The 13,529-nt window shown below is 35.4% G+C and overlaps 1 protein-coding gene across 1 annotated transcript in view; it reads left to right on the top strand.

Annotated features, from left to right (window-relative positions):
* Window positions 1-229: 229 nt before the first annotated feature.
* The window catches only part of WDR41 (WD repeat domain 41), a 27,296-nt gene continuing 13,996 nt past the window's right edge, over window positions 230-13,529 (top strand). The window contains exons 1-8 of the mRNA XM_008640935.2: window positions 230-259; window positions 2,983-3,098; window positions 6,011-6,059; window positions 7,888-8,019; window positions 8,389-8,451; window positions 8,918-9,029; window positions 10,381-10,443; window positions 12,528-12,638. Of these exons, the coding sequence (XP_008639157.1) occupies window positions 230-259; window positions 2,983-3,098; window positions 6,011-6,059; window positions 7,888-8,019; window positions 8,389-8,451; window positions 8,918-9,029; window positions 10,381-10,443; window positions 12,528-12,638 (676 nt within the window). The remainder of the gene's footprint in view (window positions 260-2,982; window positions 3,099-6,010; window positions 6,060-7,887; window positions 8,020-8,388; window positions 8,452-8,917; window positions 9,030-10,380; window positions 10,444-12,527; window positions 12,639-13,529) is intronic.

The raw sequence follows: 13,529 nt of genomic DNA, 5'->3' as shown, positions 1-13,529 counted from the left end.
GATTTAACAAGAGTTAATTAAAAGTATTGCTGCGCTCCATATACTTAGTGCTTTTATAATCTAGACAAGTATGAGGAAATAATTATTTTCCAGCTGCTGTTCATGAGCAAGTTATGTCAATATCGTGGTTGACTTCAAAGGTCAGTACTTAATTTGGTGGAAATTTGGGTCTGCACCAGTTTGGAAGGACGATGTGTGGGATTACCTGTGACTTTTGTTGTCAGTCGAAATGGCAGTTGGATCTCAGCCATACTTGCAGGTTTGTGTGCAGTTGTTTTTAGAAGGAGGATGGGAAATATGATGCAGTTTTCTAAGATGTGCTAGAAAACCGTGTTGTTGTGTGTCCCTTTCCAAAGTTTAAACTCTGGCTCTGGTTTATATACTGTGATTTAATAAAGCATGAGCATGAATCAAGGTGTGGCCCGGTTCTTCCATTCTGCCGTTCATGCCTTGGTTAAATCCACAGGGCTTTTGTTCTCATTGTCATCACATTTTGTGGAATGATAGTAATAATTTTGCTTCTCTGTGGAAAATTTGAAGAACAAGTATTGCTAAGGGTTAGACCCTTAGTACGATGCAATATTGTTTCATCTAATAATCTTCATAACCATTAGTTCTTCAATAGGTAAGAAAGCCCACAGCAGTGTGTGGGCTATGGACTTAACGGTGTTTGTTTCTTGCGCTGTGACTTCAGACAGATGTGTTAAGAGTGGCATTGCACTGGGTGAATAGAGGAAGCCTCTGGCAAAGCTGTCCTAAGTTTGTGAAATGGAAATTTCTCCTTACCCATTTCTTTTTTTATTTTACTGTAGAACTGGAAGTCGTTTAGACTTAAGCTCCTGAATCTCTTCAGTTGATGGCCAGCCATGGTTTAGGCAGGGTGGCTCTGGTAGTTGGAGCGCTTAAGTGCAGGAGCATTATGGTCCATAGGAGCTGTTTTGTCATGCTCCGTGATCCATAAATCAGTATTCCTGTGTAGTCTTGTATACGTGGTTTTCATGAATTGCTTTTGAAACTCCCACTTTTTAAGTGCTTCACATCATGGAGGTTATAGGAAATTTTGAGGTTGAGATGAGCATTTTGTTTGTTTGTTTGTTTTTTTCTGATTATTGTTGCTTACAGGTCATGCATAAAAACATGCAAGTTGGGAATAGATTCCATTAACATCAGCATCCAGCTTTTATCGCCAAAAATCTTGGTGTTGCTGGAAGAGAGACCAGTTAATAGTTTGTATATAGATTTCTTCAGAGAAAGAACGCTCATCTAAACAAACACTTGAATAAATATGAATGGAGATCTGAAGAGAGCATAACTTGTTGTATGAGATTTCTGGGGGAAAAGATGTTATTTTGTTCTCATCTATAGGTACCTCATCAGCACTGTATCTTCCAATATTCACAGGCATTGTTAGAATTAAGATTAGACATATTGTTCAGAAGAAATAGCACCATCTTGTACTGAATAGGAAGCAACAACAGACTGTAGGATTGGAATATTAATGATACAAATTCTGAGTTTCTCTGAATGGTGTTAAAATTGCTTGCTGAATGTTTTCTGAATGCAGTATTGCTAATGTACTGAGATTTACTTAGGATTTTTAGAACTGTCATTTTTTTTTAAGGAATGTTTTGATTAGCTTTGGATGGCTGAATTCTAAGTTTTTATATTTATTATAGCCATGCAGATTCTACTTGTTGTATTATAAATGGGAACTGCTATTCTCATGTGATTGCATAAAATGAGGAACAGTTGCTTCATGAAATGCCCCAGATAGCACAAAACCAAGATAAAATCACAAGAGCTTCATTTAAAAATTGAGAACTCTTCAAATGAAGGTTTCTTTCCATCCGCAGGCCATATAAAGGTTTCTTTCCATCCATATTTATTTACTATGTCATTCTTAGTTTCTGAAGAATATTACCATAGTACCAATATCAAAGTAATAGAAAATAATTTATTAATCTTGCAAGAAAAAGTTCAAGTTTCTGAGGATAACATGTTTCTCTTTCATGTGGTATTACCTGTCGTGTGCTGGATGTTGTACAGTGTTCTGTAGTTGCTGTTTTACAATGTACATTGTGTTGAAGTCCTCAAAGAAAGGACAGTCTTGGAAGTAGTGTGATGTTGACTGTTGTGTAAAATAAATCCAGAGGGAAGAGAGTGCTGTCACTGAGTAACTACCGAACTGTTTAGATGGTTTTTTTAAAAAATAATATCTGACAACAAGTTGTTACAGAATGTTTAAGACCTTAATTACAAAAAAGTTGTCTTGAAATAAAATTATGATTGAGATTGGCAGAACTCCTCTGCCTTGAAAATGCAGTTCTATGCAGTATTTTATTGACCCTGCCTAGTGATCAGCTTTCTCCAAGTGATTGATTGTTCTTTTAATTAATAGTCTAGTTGGGGGTAATTGCAGATGCTGTTCTATAAAATGATTAATCATTCTCTATGGTTTTTTAAGCGGTTTGCTTTGGTATTTTGTGAGTAGAGTACCAATGGGTGATTTATATATTATGGAACAAAACAGCATTTGTTCTCATTTGTTTTAAATATGTTGTCTTAATATAGGATTTTAAAATTGAACAGTAGATGAAAGATATGAGAGGTTCACAGCCATCTCGTAACAGGTGTAATTTAATGAAAATCTGAATATATTGTGAATTGAGTCATGAAACTGCCTCCTCATGACAGCTCATAACTAAGCTGGGGTTTCATCTCACTGTATCAGTGATTAAATCGGTACAAAATGTTTTTGTTAGACAGAAAATGGTATATCATAATTTAAAATACATGCTATAGAAAGCTTTTATTTACTTGAAAAAACAGAAAACTGTATTTTATAATGATTTTCATTAAGTCAGAATGGTATTTCAGAAACTTCACACATGTCTCTATGTAGATTGTTAGACATTACAAAGACATGATGAAAATAATTATGTTAGTACAAAATAAATTTACTTCCTTTTTTATGAATTTTAGAAATCCTCTGTACAGACAATTGGTGAAGAACAAATACAGAATCCTTACACAGAGCTCCTTGTGTTGAAAGGCCATCAAGATATAGTACGATTTCTAGTGCAAATAGATGATTGCAGGTATGAAATGCCATTTCAAATTGTTTCACAATGTTCTTAGCAATACTTTTGTAAAAATGTGGTAACATTTTTAATTCTTTTTACTTTTGATGGGGGAGGGCAGGAAAAACTGGTGTTAAAAAAGGCAAGGGATGAATACTCCCTTTTCTTGCTATGTTACTATGTCTTTTGGTTTCTCTTTTAAGTTATAGTTTAATGAGAAAATAATGGTGATAATTTTTTGTACTGAGAAACATAAACAAAGCAATTGTTTTGTTTATGTTTCTCAGTACAAATTCATTTGTTTGTAAGAATTGCCTTTAGCTGATTCAGCTGTTCTTTTTCAGTCTGTTCCTGGTCTGAGTGTTGCACTTTGTACATGCATAGATTCTCGCAGAACAATATGCAGTACTGTCTGCTGCTGTTCTGACAGGATGCATGTGTTGTGTATTTCTGAATTGAGGATAGCTGTTATTTTACCTTCTGGTTCTATGAAAGAATGTAATAGACTCCTACAGATATGCTGTAGCAACTGGACATGACATCAACAATACCGAGTGTTGCTTTTTCTCTCTTTCCAATTTTTTGTTGCACTTTCTGTTGGTGCTAGGGTGCTAAATTCACTTGACCTTTGGTTGATGGAATTTTTTTTTAACTTTTCAAGTTTTAAAATTTTCAGCTACTTTATTCAGAATGACTACTTAGCAAAAGTCACCATGTGCCTAACCTCTGCATTACATTTCTCTTCCAGATTGATCTGATTCAACTTGCTATACCTCTTTGAAACCTGACAATTCCTTTGTTTCTCTCCTTCAGGTTTCAGCTGTATGCACCTTTCTTTATATTTCCTGACAGTCTTTATCAGTAACTTCTGAAGACTGGGTTATCTATCTTCTGAGGACAGAGTTATCTGAAAACTGGAAAACTGGTTAAGATGAAGTACTTGTATTTACCTATGTCACTTAGGAAGTGTGACTGAGAGAATGAATTATGATAGTTGTACATTACAACCTAGTTTCTATTCTAGTTTTCTCTAGATTAGCCTTGCATGTTCTTTAATTTAACTTAATTCTACAAGAGAAGAAATAATTTTCTGCCTTAAAAGTAAGGTTGTGAAGTCTTTAGTCAGTCATAAAATGTAGTGACTCTTGGCTGATGCGGAGAATTAAATAGAAAATGTTTAATGACTAAGAACATAAGTAATAGGTGAGAGTAGCTCTGTTAAGGAGCTGTAGTAATTTATATCTTTTATGGATTAGACAGAGAAGGGAAATTCTAATATATTCATCAATTCACTACATGAAGTTAACGTGGGCAAGAGTTTGTTTTATATCCTTGCAGCATACAGCAGGTGTTTTGTGAAGAAAGGTTCTCTCCCTCCCCATGCACATTGACTGGAAGAGACCATGCCAGTTGTCTCTTCCAGTTCAGAAATGCTCACAGAATCTTATTTTCTAATATATTTTATATATATGTGTGTGCATATATATATACACACACACTCATACAAATAAAAATTTTACGGAAGACTTCATGGAGGATTTTTGGCTTGCCAGTTTTTATTTTTAATGTCGTAAATATATGTATGTCAGAAAAGTTACATGCATTATCATGAAAGTTATTTTTACATTGTAGTAGTCCACCAGAAGATTCATATTAAAATGGAAGAATCTCGTGTGGTTTCTTCAGTCCTTTTTTTCCCAGACAAGTTATTAAAATAACCCTTTATCAAAGTATGTTTTTCTCAAAATGCATACTGAATTGGTGTAATTCATCTTTGTAGAAACACCACAGTATTCTTAGCTTGCATACACTGTCTGTTACAAAGAAGTCTTTTACCGTTTTGCACTTTGTTATTTGGTAGCAGGTAAATTACTAAAGCTAAAATAATGATAATCATTGTAAAACTAAAGTCTGAGTGGCTACATTTAAGATAGGTTATCAAATAGCATATGAATAAGGAGTAAATTGTATAGCTGGTTAGTATTCTGAGAGTTTGAGGAGTTTAATGGAGTTGTTTTGCTGGACAGTAATTCTAAATTTTTATTTATCAAGAATATGGTATTTTCTATATTGTTAAACACATAATATTTTTCACTTGATTCTTTTCAGTAAGATTAGTATTGTTACTCGGCTTCTGAAATGTTTTTATTTAGTTTCTGCAGCTATTCCGTTGTGTGCTTTTTGTCAGCTATTGTAAGCCAAGTTTCACGCTTCAAGTCTTTAGATAATATCATCTTAGTGAGAATTTTACAGAAGGATTTTCTTGTTTTCTCAGTGGCTCAGCTAAAACCAGTGAGTGGAAAATTTTCTCAGATTGGTTTTTGAAGATACTAAATAAATCCTCTATGAATGTAACAGAAAGCTGGTTGGTTTTTTTGTTTTTTTTTCTTCTTTGCTCTTGTACTTTTTGAACATGAAGTAAGGCTCATATTGATTGGAAGATCACTAAAGAAGGCTAAGTCTCAGCAAGAGTCTTCCAAAAACTGGACTGAGATAAAATTGCAAGTAATACTCTACATTGACACATTAAATTAAACAGTGTTCATAACACATTTTAAAAATAGGCTTTTTTGTTGATCATTTGACCATTCCTTGCTTCTTCAGGAAACAGACAAGGTTATAGATGGTGATGATCATGACTGGAAAAGACTGAGGTGATCCATGAGAACATTCTTTTTATAATAGTATTGGAATTCTTAAGTCTTGTTCTTATATTAAGTATATGTTGATAACCACCTATTTAAATATACTGACTTCAGATTAGAAACTGTAATTTACAAATACATGCCTATTACTTAGAGTCTGATACGTCTTGTAAGTATTTTTTCTTCTGTAAGTATTTACTGTTTTTCCATTACATTATGCTATAATGAAGTTTTCAGTTTGTTGTGGTTTTTGTTTTTTTTTTTTTTTTTTTTTTTTTTCCCCAGGTTTGCATCTGCAGGAGATGACGGGATCGTATTTCTTTGGAATGCTCAGGTTAGGCATCTTTTATAGGGATGGCTTGTGTGCTGTGGAGAGGGTAGAAGTTGTAAAGAAGAGGTAGAAATGTCTAGGAGCAAAAAAGCAGAATGAATAAGAATTGCTGCAGAGCTACTGTTTGAAAATGTAAAAGTGGAAGGAGTGTTGAATCTTAGTTTACAAAGGTAAGTTAGGGAAGTAGAAGTTGGGTGAACCCAAGAGAAGTGTAAGTTTTCAAAGTTAGAATGTTTTGGGACAACAGTGATTTTAGAGAAATTTCAGATTAAATCATGTTGTTAAAAGCAGAAGTGTTTATGAAATTGTGGTTTTAATTACTCTTTGAAAGTTTATTCTGTGTTTGTGTAAATGCTGAAATGCTGACTTGTAACTCAACAAATATGTAGCAAGATCCCAAACCTGCCTTACACGTAAGATTTAGATGCATTTCAATGGCTCTATTAGTAATACTTCTTTGTAGTATGACTGATTAATAGAGAGCTATCACAAAATTATATTGGAAAGATAACAAAGTCAGTAGAAATTAAAGATTGCATGCCTTGCAGGAACAGGCCCTTAATTGCTTGCTGTAATAAAAATCTTCTCATAACTTTTTAAAACCTTACTAAGACATTAGTTTTATCATACAAATTGTGCTCTGTAAGTGTGGCACCTTCCGTTCTGCTCTTCTACTCTGTTTTGTTGACAAAATTGTAGAGAACTGATGAATATTAGACCTTTGTTAAGGAAGTCTAGTATATGAGTTATATCTCTAGTATAACAATGAGTTACATTGTTTAATAAGAAGCTTGAAGGGGAGGCATACTGTACTGTCTACAGTAACATTGAACTGAGGAAGAAAAAATTTCAGACTTTAAATTTTCTTTAAAATCTTCTGAAAATTTTATGTGACATTCATGATGGTGTAATTTTAAAATACAAAAGGAGAGACTTGAAACTTCTCTTTTAAGCAGTTTCCATTAGTGCTTTGCTGGTTTTGATGGCCTTTTATAATTTTATAATTCTATAATTTGGAAAAGTAAAGGGATTTGAATATTAAAACCCATGTATGTGAATATATATGCCCAGTGTTCTGAGCAGTTTGTGAATGTAAAACTCATTTGGATATCGAGCTTATGAACTGAGTTCCATCTTCTACTTTTGTAGGACTTTTGTTGTATTTTTTAAAGCAAATCTTGGTAGTTTTAATTTAAAACATTAATCCACATCTGTAAAGAAGTTTGCAGTTTAAATTACCCTGCATTTTAGCTGCATGTTTAAAATGCCACTATGCTTCTGCATGTTTGTTTGTAGTGTTTTGCCATTTAACTAAAAATGTTAGTAGAAGTTGCTGTAGTTGTCTAAAGCACCAGCTTGAATCTATAGATAATGTGCATACTAAACAAATCTGGCAGGAAGTTTGCCATAAATATAGGTCAGACTTTTCCAATAATTAAAATTGAAAATAAATACATTTTAAAGTGAGGGATTGTCAACAAATCTGAATTGCTGTAGTAGTCATTAAGAGGGGTGAATGGCCAGTATTTGCCTTAAAATTAAATTAGTTTAATACAGAATTTTGTTCTTAAGGGCTTTTAGAGGTTTTTTACTCAGAGAGTAATTTGCATTATGTACCACATCTTTAAACTTACACGTAATATGTTATTTAATTTAAGATCTTGAACAGCACTGAAGGTAGTAACTAGCAAATCCTTAAATTACTTTAGGAAGGGAAATTTTAGACTCTTTAGAAATTCTTGCTTTCAAAAGTCATTTAATACCTCTATTTGATGCTACAGGAGGCATTTTCATATTTTACCCTTAGTTTTCCATGTTTTTCGTTTTTCAGACTGGAGAAAAACTTTATGAACTTCATGGGCACACGCACAAAATTACAGCTATAGCACCATTTTCCTCATCAGATGGTACTGAAGAAAAAACTGATATGATTATAACAGCATCAGCTGATAGAACAGTTATTGTATCCTTTGGTCTGGAGAGAATTTAAATTTCTATGGCCTTTTTGTGGTTTTTACTTTTAAAGGTAACACTGACACAAGCCTGTAGCCCATTTCAAAACTTAATGGCTAATAATATCCACTGGGTGTAATTGGGTTACACAGGGGTTTCACTAGTTATTGCTGACATGTAGATACAATCCTTGCTACAAAAATGAATCTGTAACAGGCCTTTATGAATATGTCATTTAGGCTGAATATTGAAAAGACTGTCAGATTTAGGAGACGGAGTCTCTGCATAGCTCTTTCCTAACCTGTCATTTAGTTACCAACACAGCATTTACATTTATAACACATAGAAACCTTTCAGTTTCCTTAATGAATAAAGACAGATTTGGGACTGCACTAGTGGCAGACAGGTTCAGAAAGTGTCATGTTTCCATTCTACTGTAAAGGTATGCTGAGGAAACCCTATGAATGTCTGTTGTTTTGTTGTATACATTAAGCTATTATGTCTGACTCATGGGTCATGCGGGCAGGTGTGTTAGAATGAATGGCATTTTGTTTAATAATAGGTACATAATGAGTGGCTGAGAAGTGGGCACAATTCTTAATTTGTTTTTGGAGGTCTTAGTACCTCGGTTTTCTTTTTGAAAGGACGTAGAACAAAGGTAATGCTGTGACTCGGTTTTGTTACTGTGTTGGAAAAGGCGACCTGCAACATTTAAAGTTTTTGCATTGTTGATGAAAAATTTAACGTATTAGTATGTAATTAAATATGTATTTCTCAGAGACCTTGATATTGTATTTCAAAGTACTTAAACATTTATCTAGCTAAGGCTCATGATCATTTCACTGAGAAATACAGACATTCCCTGTAGAACTTTTGCAGGAGACATATATCTGATTTTTGTTCTGCAGTGTTTGACAGTTCTTCAAAGACTGAATGTATGGTTGTCTGGAGGGAGTGATCTATGTGTTTGGAACCGAAAATTAGATCTCTTGTGTAAGACCAGTCATCTTACTGATGCAGGTAAAAATGAAAATGACTCATTATAGCTGTTAAAGTCCAAGTAAAATGGATCTCTATAATGATGCAAAACCAACTCGGCAAATTAATTTTAATTCTAAAGATAACATTATGTATTAGAGCAACTCTATTTTTTTAATGTCAGATTTAATAGGATTCCAAACTAAGACTGCTTTTAATGTTCTATGCTGTGTGAATTTCAGAATATTTCAGATACCAGTAACTGTACATTATCTTGGACTTAGAGGGCTAGAGCTCAGATGCTGATTTATGTGTTTGCCATAACGTGTACCAGATCCTTTGACTGGCTTTTTGTGTGATTGAGTGGGAGTTTTATTATATTCCTAAGTGAAGGTTTGTAATAGTAGAGCAGTAAAGATGACTTTTTACTGTTAAGAATCAGTACTTTTGATGTAGAAAATGCACGTTTTGATAGGAATGTAATAAACCTAATCAGAAATCAATGTTAATCATGCTTTTCTATTAATAAACTTTTATATTATCTGTCCATGTGAAGAAAATTGTTGCATGTTATTGCTGTATTTTACCAAAATGCTTACAAAGCTGTGAATCACATTCAAAGGTGGAACCAATATGGCCTTATTTTTGTCATAGAATAGAGTAGTGGTAGGCAATGCCTTCTGAATCCTTGAGGATATTAATACTTGTTTTGGTTCAGTATGAAATCTCATGGTAAATACCAGTTGGTCATCATGCTGTGGTGCTTAGCATGGAGTGCTGTTGAAACTTTGGTACAAGGAGTCAATGGAATGTGTGGCATGGACCTTCTCTTCTGTCCTAATCTCTGACTTCCTTTGTTGGGGAAGAGATTACTTATTCCTTGGGGAATTTTCCTCTAACAGTGCTTTGGCACAGACTGTGGAAATTCTGAACAGCAAGCTGGGTATTTTATCATATGCTTGATTCTTCTTCATCTTGCTCTGCGTAGTATTTTAGAATTGTGTATACTGAGGTAGCATCAGTATCTAATTTGGTACTGCCTGTATTTAGAGTCACAATAATTTCCATGTTTTTTTAAATACTGTCCAGCATTAGGATGTAAATATCTTAATAGTGTTTAAAATAAAAAGATAATTTACTTTCAGCCTCACCACAAGTTTGATGTTCAGAATTCTGCTGGATTCAGGACCAGGACTCTTGACCGTACCTCTGTTTGAGATAATCTGTTCATTTCTGATGCCATTTAGCTTTCACTTCAGGCAATATACTTCTGTTTTGATAAGCAGAAAGAAGATTGTTAAGAACTTTGTTAATAAGGAATTAACAGTTTGTTGTGTTTTTGTGTGACCAGTTAATATCCTTTTCTCCCTTATCCCCCCGTTTTTTTTTAAAGGCATCAGTGCTTTGGTTGAATTGCCCAAAAATTGTGTTGCAGCAGCAGTTGGCAAGGAGCTAAGTGAGTATCTTGCATTTTCCAGTGTTCATGTTCCTCCATAATGGCTGTTTATCAGAGATACATATGAAGAGCATGCTGCTGGATTTGCATAGGAAAAGAAAATGGTATTAGGGTGTCGTCAGCAGTATTTTTTCTTTTACCATTATTTGACAAAGAGGAGGCAATACTAATCTTACTCAAGAATGTTTTAGAGAGCTGCATGACATACAAAGACCAAACTTTTCTATATTTAGAATCACAGAATCATTAAGATTGGAAAAGGTCTCCAAGATCTTTGAGTCCAAGCTTTAACCAATCATCACCATGCCGACTAAACCATACCACTGAGTATCATGTCCAGTAATTTCTTGAACACCTTCAGGGATACTGACTCCTTCCACATCCCTGGGCAACCCATTCCAATGCCTGACTACCCCTTCAGTGAAGAAATTCTTCCTGATGTTCAACCTGAACCTCCCCTTGCACAGCTTGAGGCCACTTCCTTTTGTCCTGTCACTTGTGGCCTGGGAGAAGAGGCCAGTGCCCACTTTGCCACAACCTTCTCTCAGGTAGTTTTAAGAAGTGATGAGGTCTCCCTTAGGCTCCTTTTCTCCAGGCTAAACAACCCAAGCTCTCTCCTCATAAGACTTGTGTCCCAGACCCTTTACCATCTCCATTGCTGTTCTTTGGACACACTCCAGCACCTCCGTATATTACCTGTCATGAGGGACCCAGAACAGAACACAGAACCTGAGGTGTGACCTCAAGTGGCGGTTGTGGCTACAGAGCCAAGTACTGGGGGACAATCACTGCCCTGGTCCTGCTGGCCACACTACTGCTGATGCAGACCAAGATGCCGCTGGACTTCCTGGCCACCTGGGCATGCCCTGGCTCGTGTTGGTCAAGCAGGACCTGTGTTTCTTAAACCCCTGCTGTCTGGGCCTGATTCCCTGGTTGTCCGGTATGTGCTGTGTGATCACACTCAAGATAATTTGTTCCATCACTTTACCTGGCACTGGGGTTATGCTGACAGGCCTGTAGTTCCCTGGATCCTTCTTTCAATCAGTTGTGCAGATGGGCATCACATTGGTCAATCGCTAGTTGACTGGGACCTCCCTGGTTAATGAGGACTGATGATAAATGGTGAGCTCCTCTGCCAGCCCCCTCAGCGTTAGTGCCACTCTGTCTAGATCTGATTGTAGCAATTGGCATTTTTTCTTCTGGAGGTCTGGAACTGCTTACTTGAGCTGTCAGATACTTGGCTTCTCTAGAACCTCCTTATCCCAGGATTGGAAGTATGAGATATTGCTGATTTCTTACTATTCAAAGCTATAGAGACAATATGATGATTTCTCTTGCTTAGTTGGAGACAGAGTTTTCTGTGTATGCCAACTGTAAGTCATTGGCTAGCTGTTGGTGAAGAAGCTTTTTGATAAGTGTTGTGTAAAATAGCTGAGATTTCAAAATAGGGAATAAAATCCAAGAGAAAAAGTAGAGCACTATATCAGCAAAACAATGAGGTGGTTAAACACCTAGTTGAAAAAGAGCAACCTGATACTCTGATTGAAGAAGCAGGAACAAATTGAAAATAGTCCTCTTGTGTTTAGACACTGGTATACAATACAGACTTTCATCTGAACATCCCATACTTCTTTTGTAGTATCCTTAAGATACAAAAGAAATTCCAAGACTCGTTAAAATTCTTAATTTCTGACAATATTGATTGCCTTACTAGAGGATATTGCATTGTTTTTGAATATTAATTTTTCAGTGAGATGAGTCCTCAAGAAACATGTTTCAGTTTTAGTTGCTTATCCATAAAGGTGTCTGATACTTTGCACTTCTGGTGTTGACCAGTTCTTTGAATTTCAGAGTTACTAGGCTGACGTGTTTTATCCTGTATTTGCTGTGGTAAGAGGCTTTAGTGGTAATGCTGAAATAATTCCTTCCTGTTTTTTGATGTTATGAGTGATCATAAGTGGCTCTTGTGTGGTCTCACTTAAAATGTTTTAGTTTGTGTCTCTGAAAATGATGTTTTATTTATGCATAGTTCCATCTTAATCCAAATGAAAAAGCTTATTTAGACAATTTTTCTATCTTTGAAGTAATTTTTAGGTTGAGTGCTTCTAAGAATGGGTCTGAAGGTTGGAATGTCCTTGAAGTAAAGCGCCTTGTTGACCATCAGGATAACATTTCATCATTAGTCAGTGTCAATGGTAAGAGTGATTTTATAATGCTACTGATTTTCTTAGTTACTGGTGGGATATTTCACCTATTGAGTTTTTATTGGAACCAAAGTTTTAACTGGAGTGAAACTTACTAACTAGTGGATGTACCTTTTTGTGTAGCTGCAAAGGTAGTGATATGACAAAATGTAATTCCTGTGTTTATGGATTAACAATGAAATGAAACCAAGCAAGTTGCACTGTAGAAGAGTCAATGTCATTGATGGAAATGGAACTCTTGGTCTTTCTGTTGGGAAACTAAAAATGATACTTTTTTTTTTCTTGTTTCTTCTTATTCTTAAAATGGGATATGCAGTGCCATGTCCCTTGCAGTTGTAGTCCTGAGGTAACTGAAGGTTCTGTGTGTGCAGGTGTGAGCCTGCATATAGATCCATTATAGAGAGGGTCTGGAAGATGATGTGATCTATGCTGCTCATTAGGGTAATACTGAACTAATACTTGAAATTCTGTCTACTCTGCTGCAAGTATCATCTCCTTCTATGCTGTTCTTCCCTATCTTTTTTTTTTTAATGGAGCACCTCCAGATCCCAGGAAAAGGTATTACTGGTGGGATAGAGAGTGTATATTTGTCCTTGGGTGTATCTGTGTCTGCCTCGTTGGCACAAAGGGGCTATGTTACAGAGGGAGCAAGTGGCTGGAAAAGAGAAAACTTGGATTCTATGGTACTTGTTTCTCAGCTTAACTGCTGCCATTATTTTCTCCTTTTTGATTATGAGAGGCAAGCAGTGTTTGGCTTACAAACACAGGATGCTACCTGCATTAAATATTGTTGTAGAAGTTCCTTTCCATGTGTGATAAACAAATTCATGAGCAGCTACTTCCATATTGCCATTAACTCAATCATTTAACTTGTGATCAGTA

The sequence above is a fragment of the Corvus brachyrhynchos genome, unplaced genomic scaffold, assembly GCF_000691975.1.
Source record: "Corvus brachyrhynchos isolate BGI_N302 unplaced genomic scaffold, ASM69197v1 scaffold8, whole genome shotgun sequence".
NCBI classification, from domain to species: Eukaryota; Metazoa; Chordata; class Aves; order Passeriformes; family Corvidae; genus Corvus; species Corvus brachyrhynchos.
Note: the sequence above shows the minus strand (reverse complement) of the source record. Positions and strands in the feature narration are given on the sequence as shown.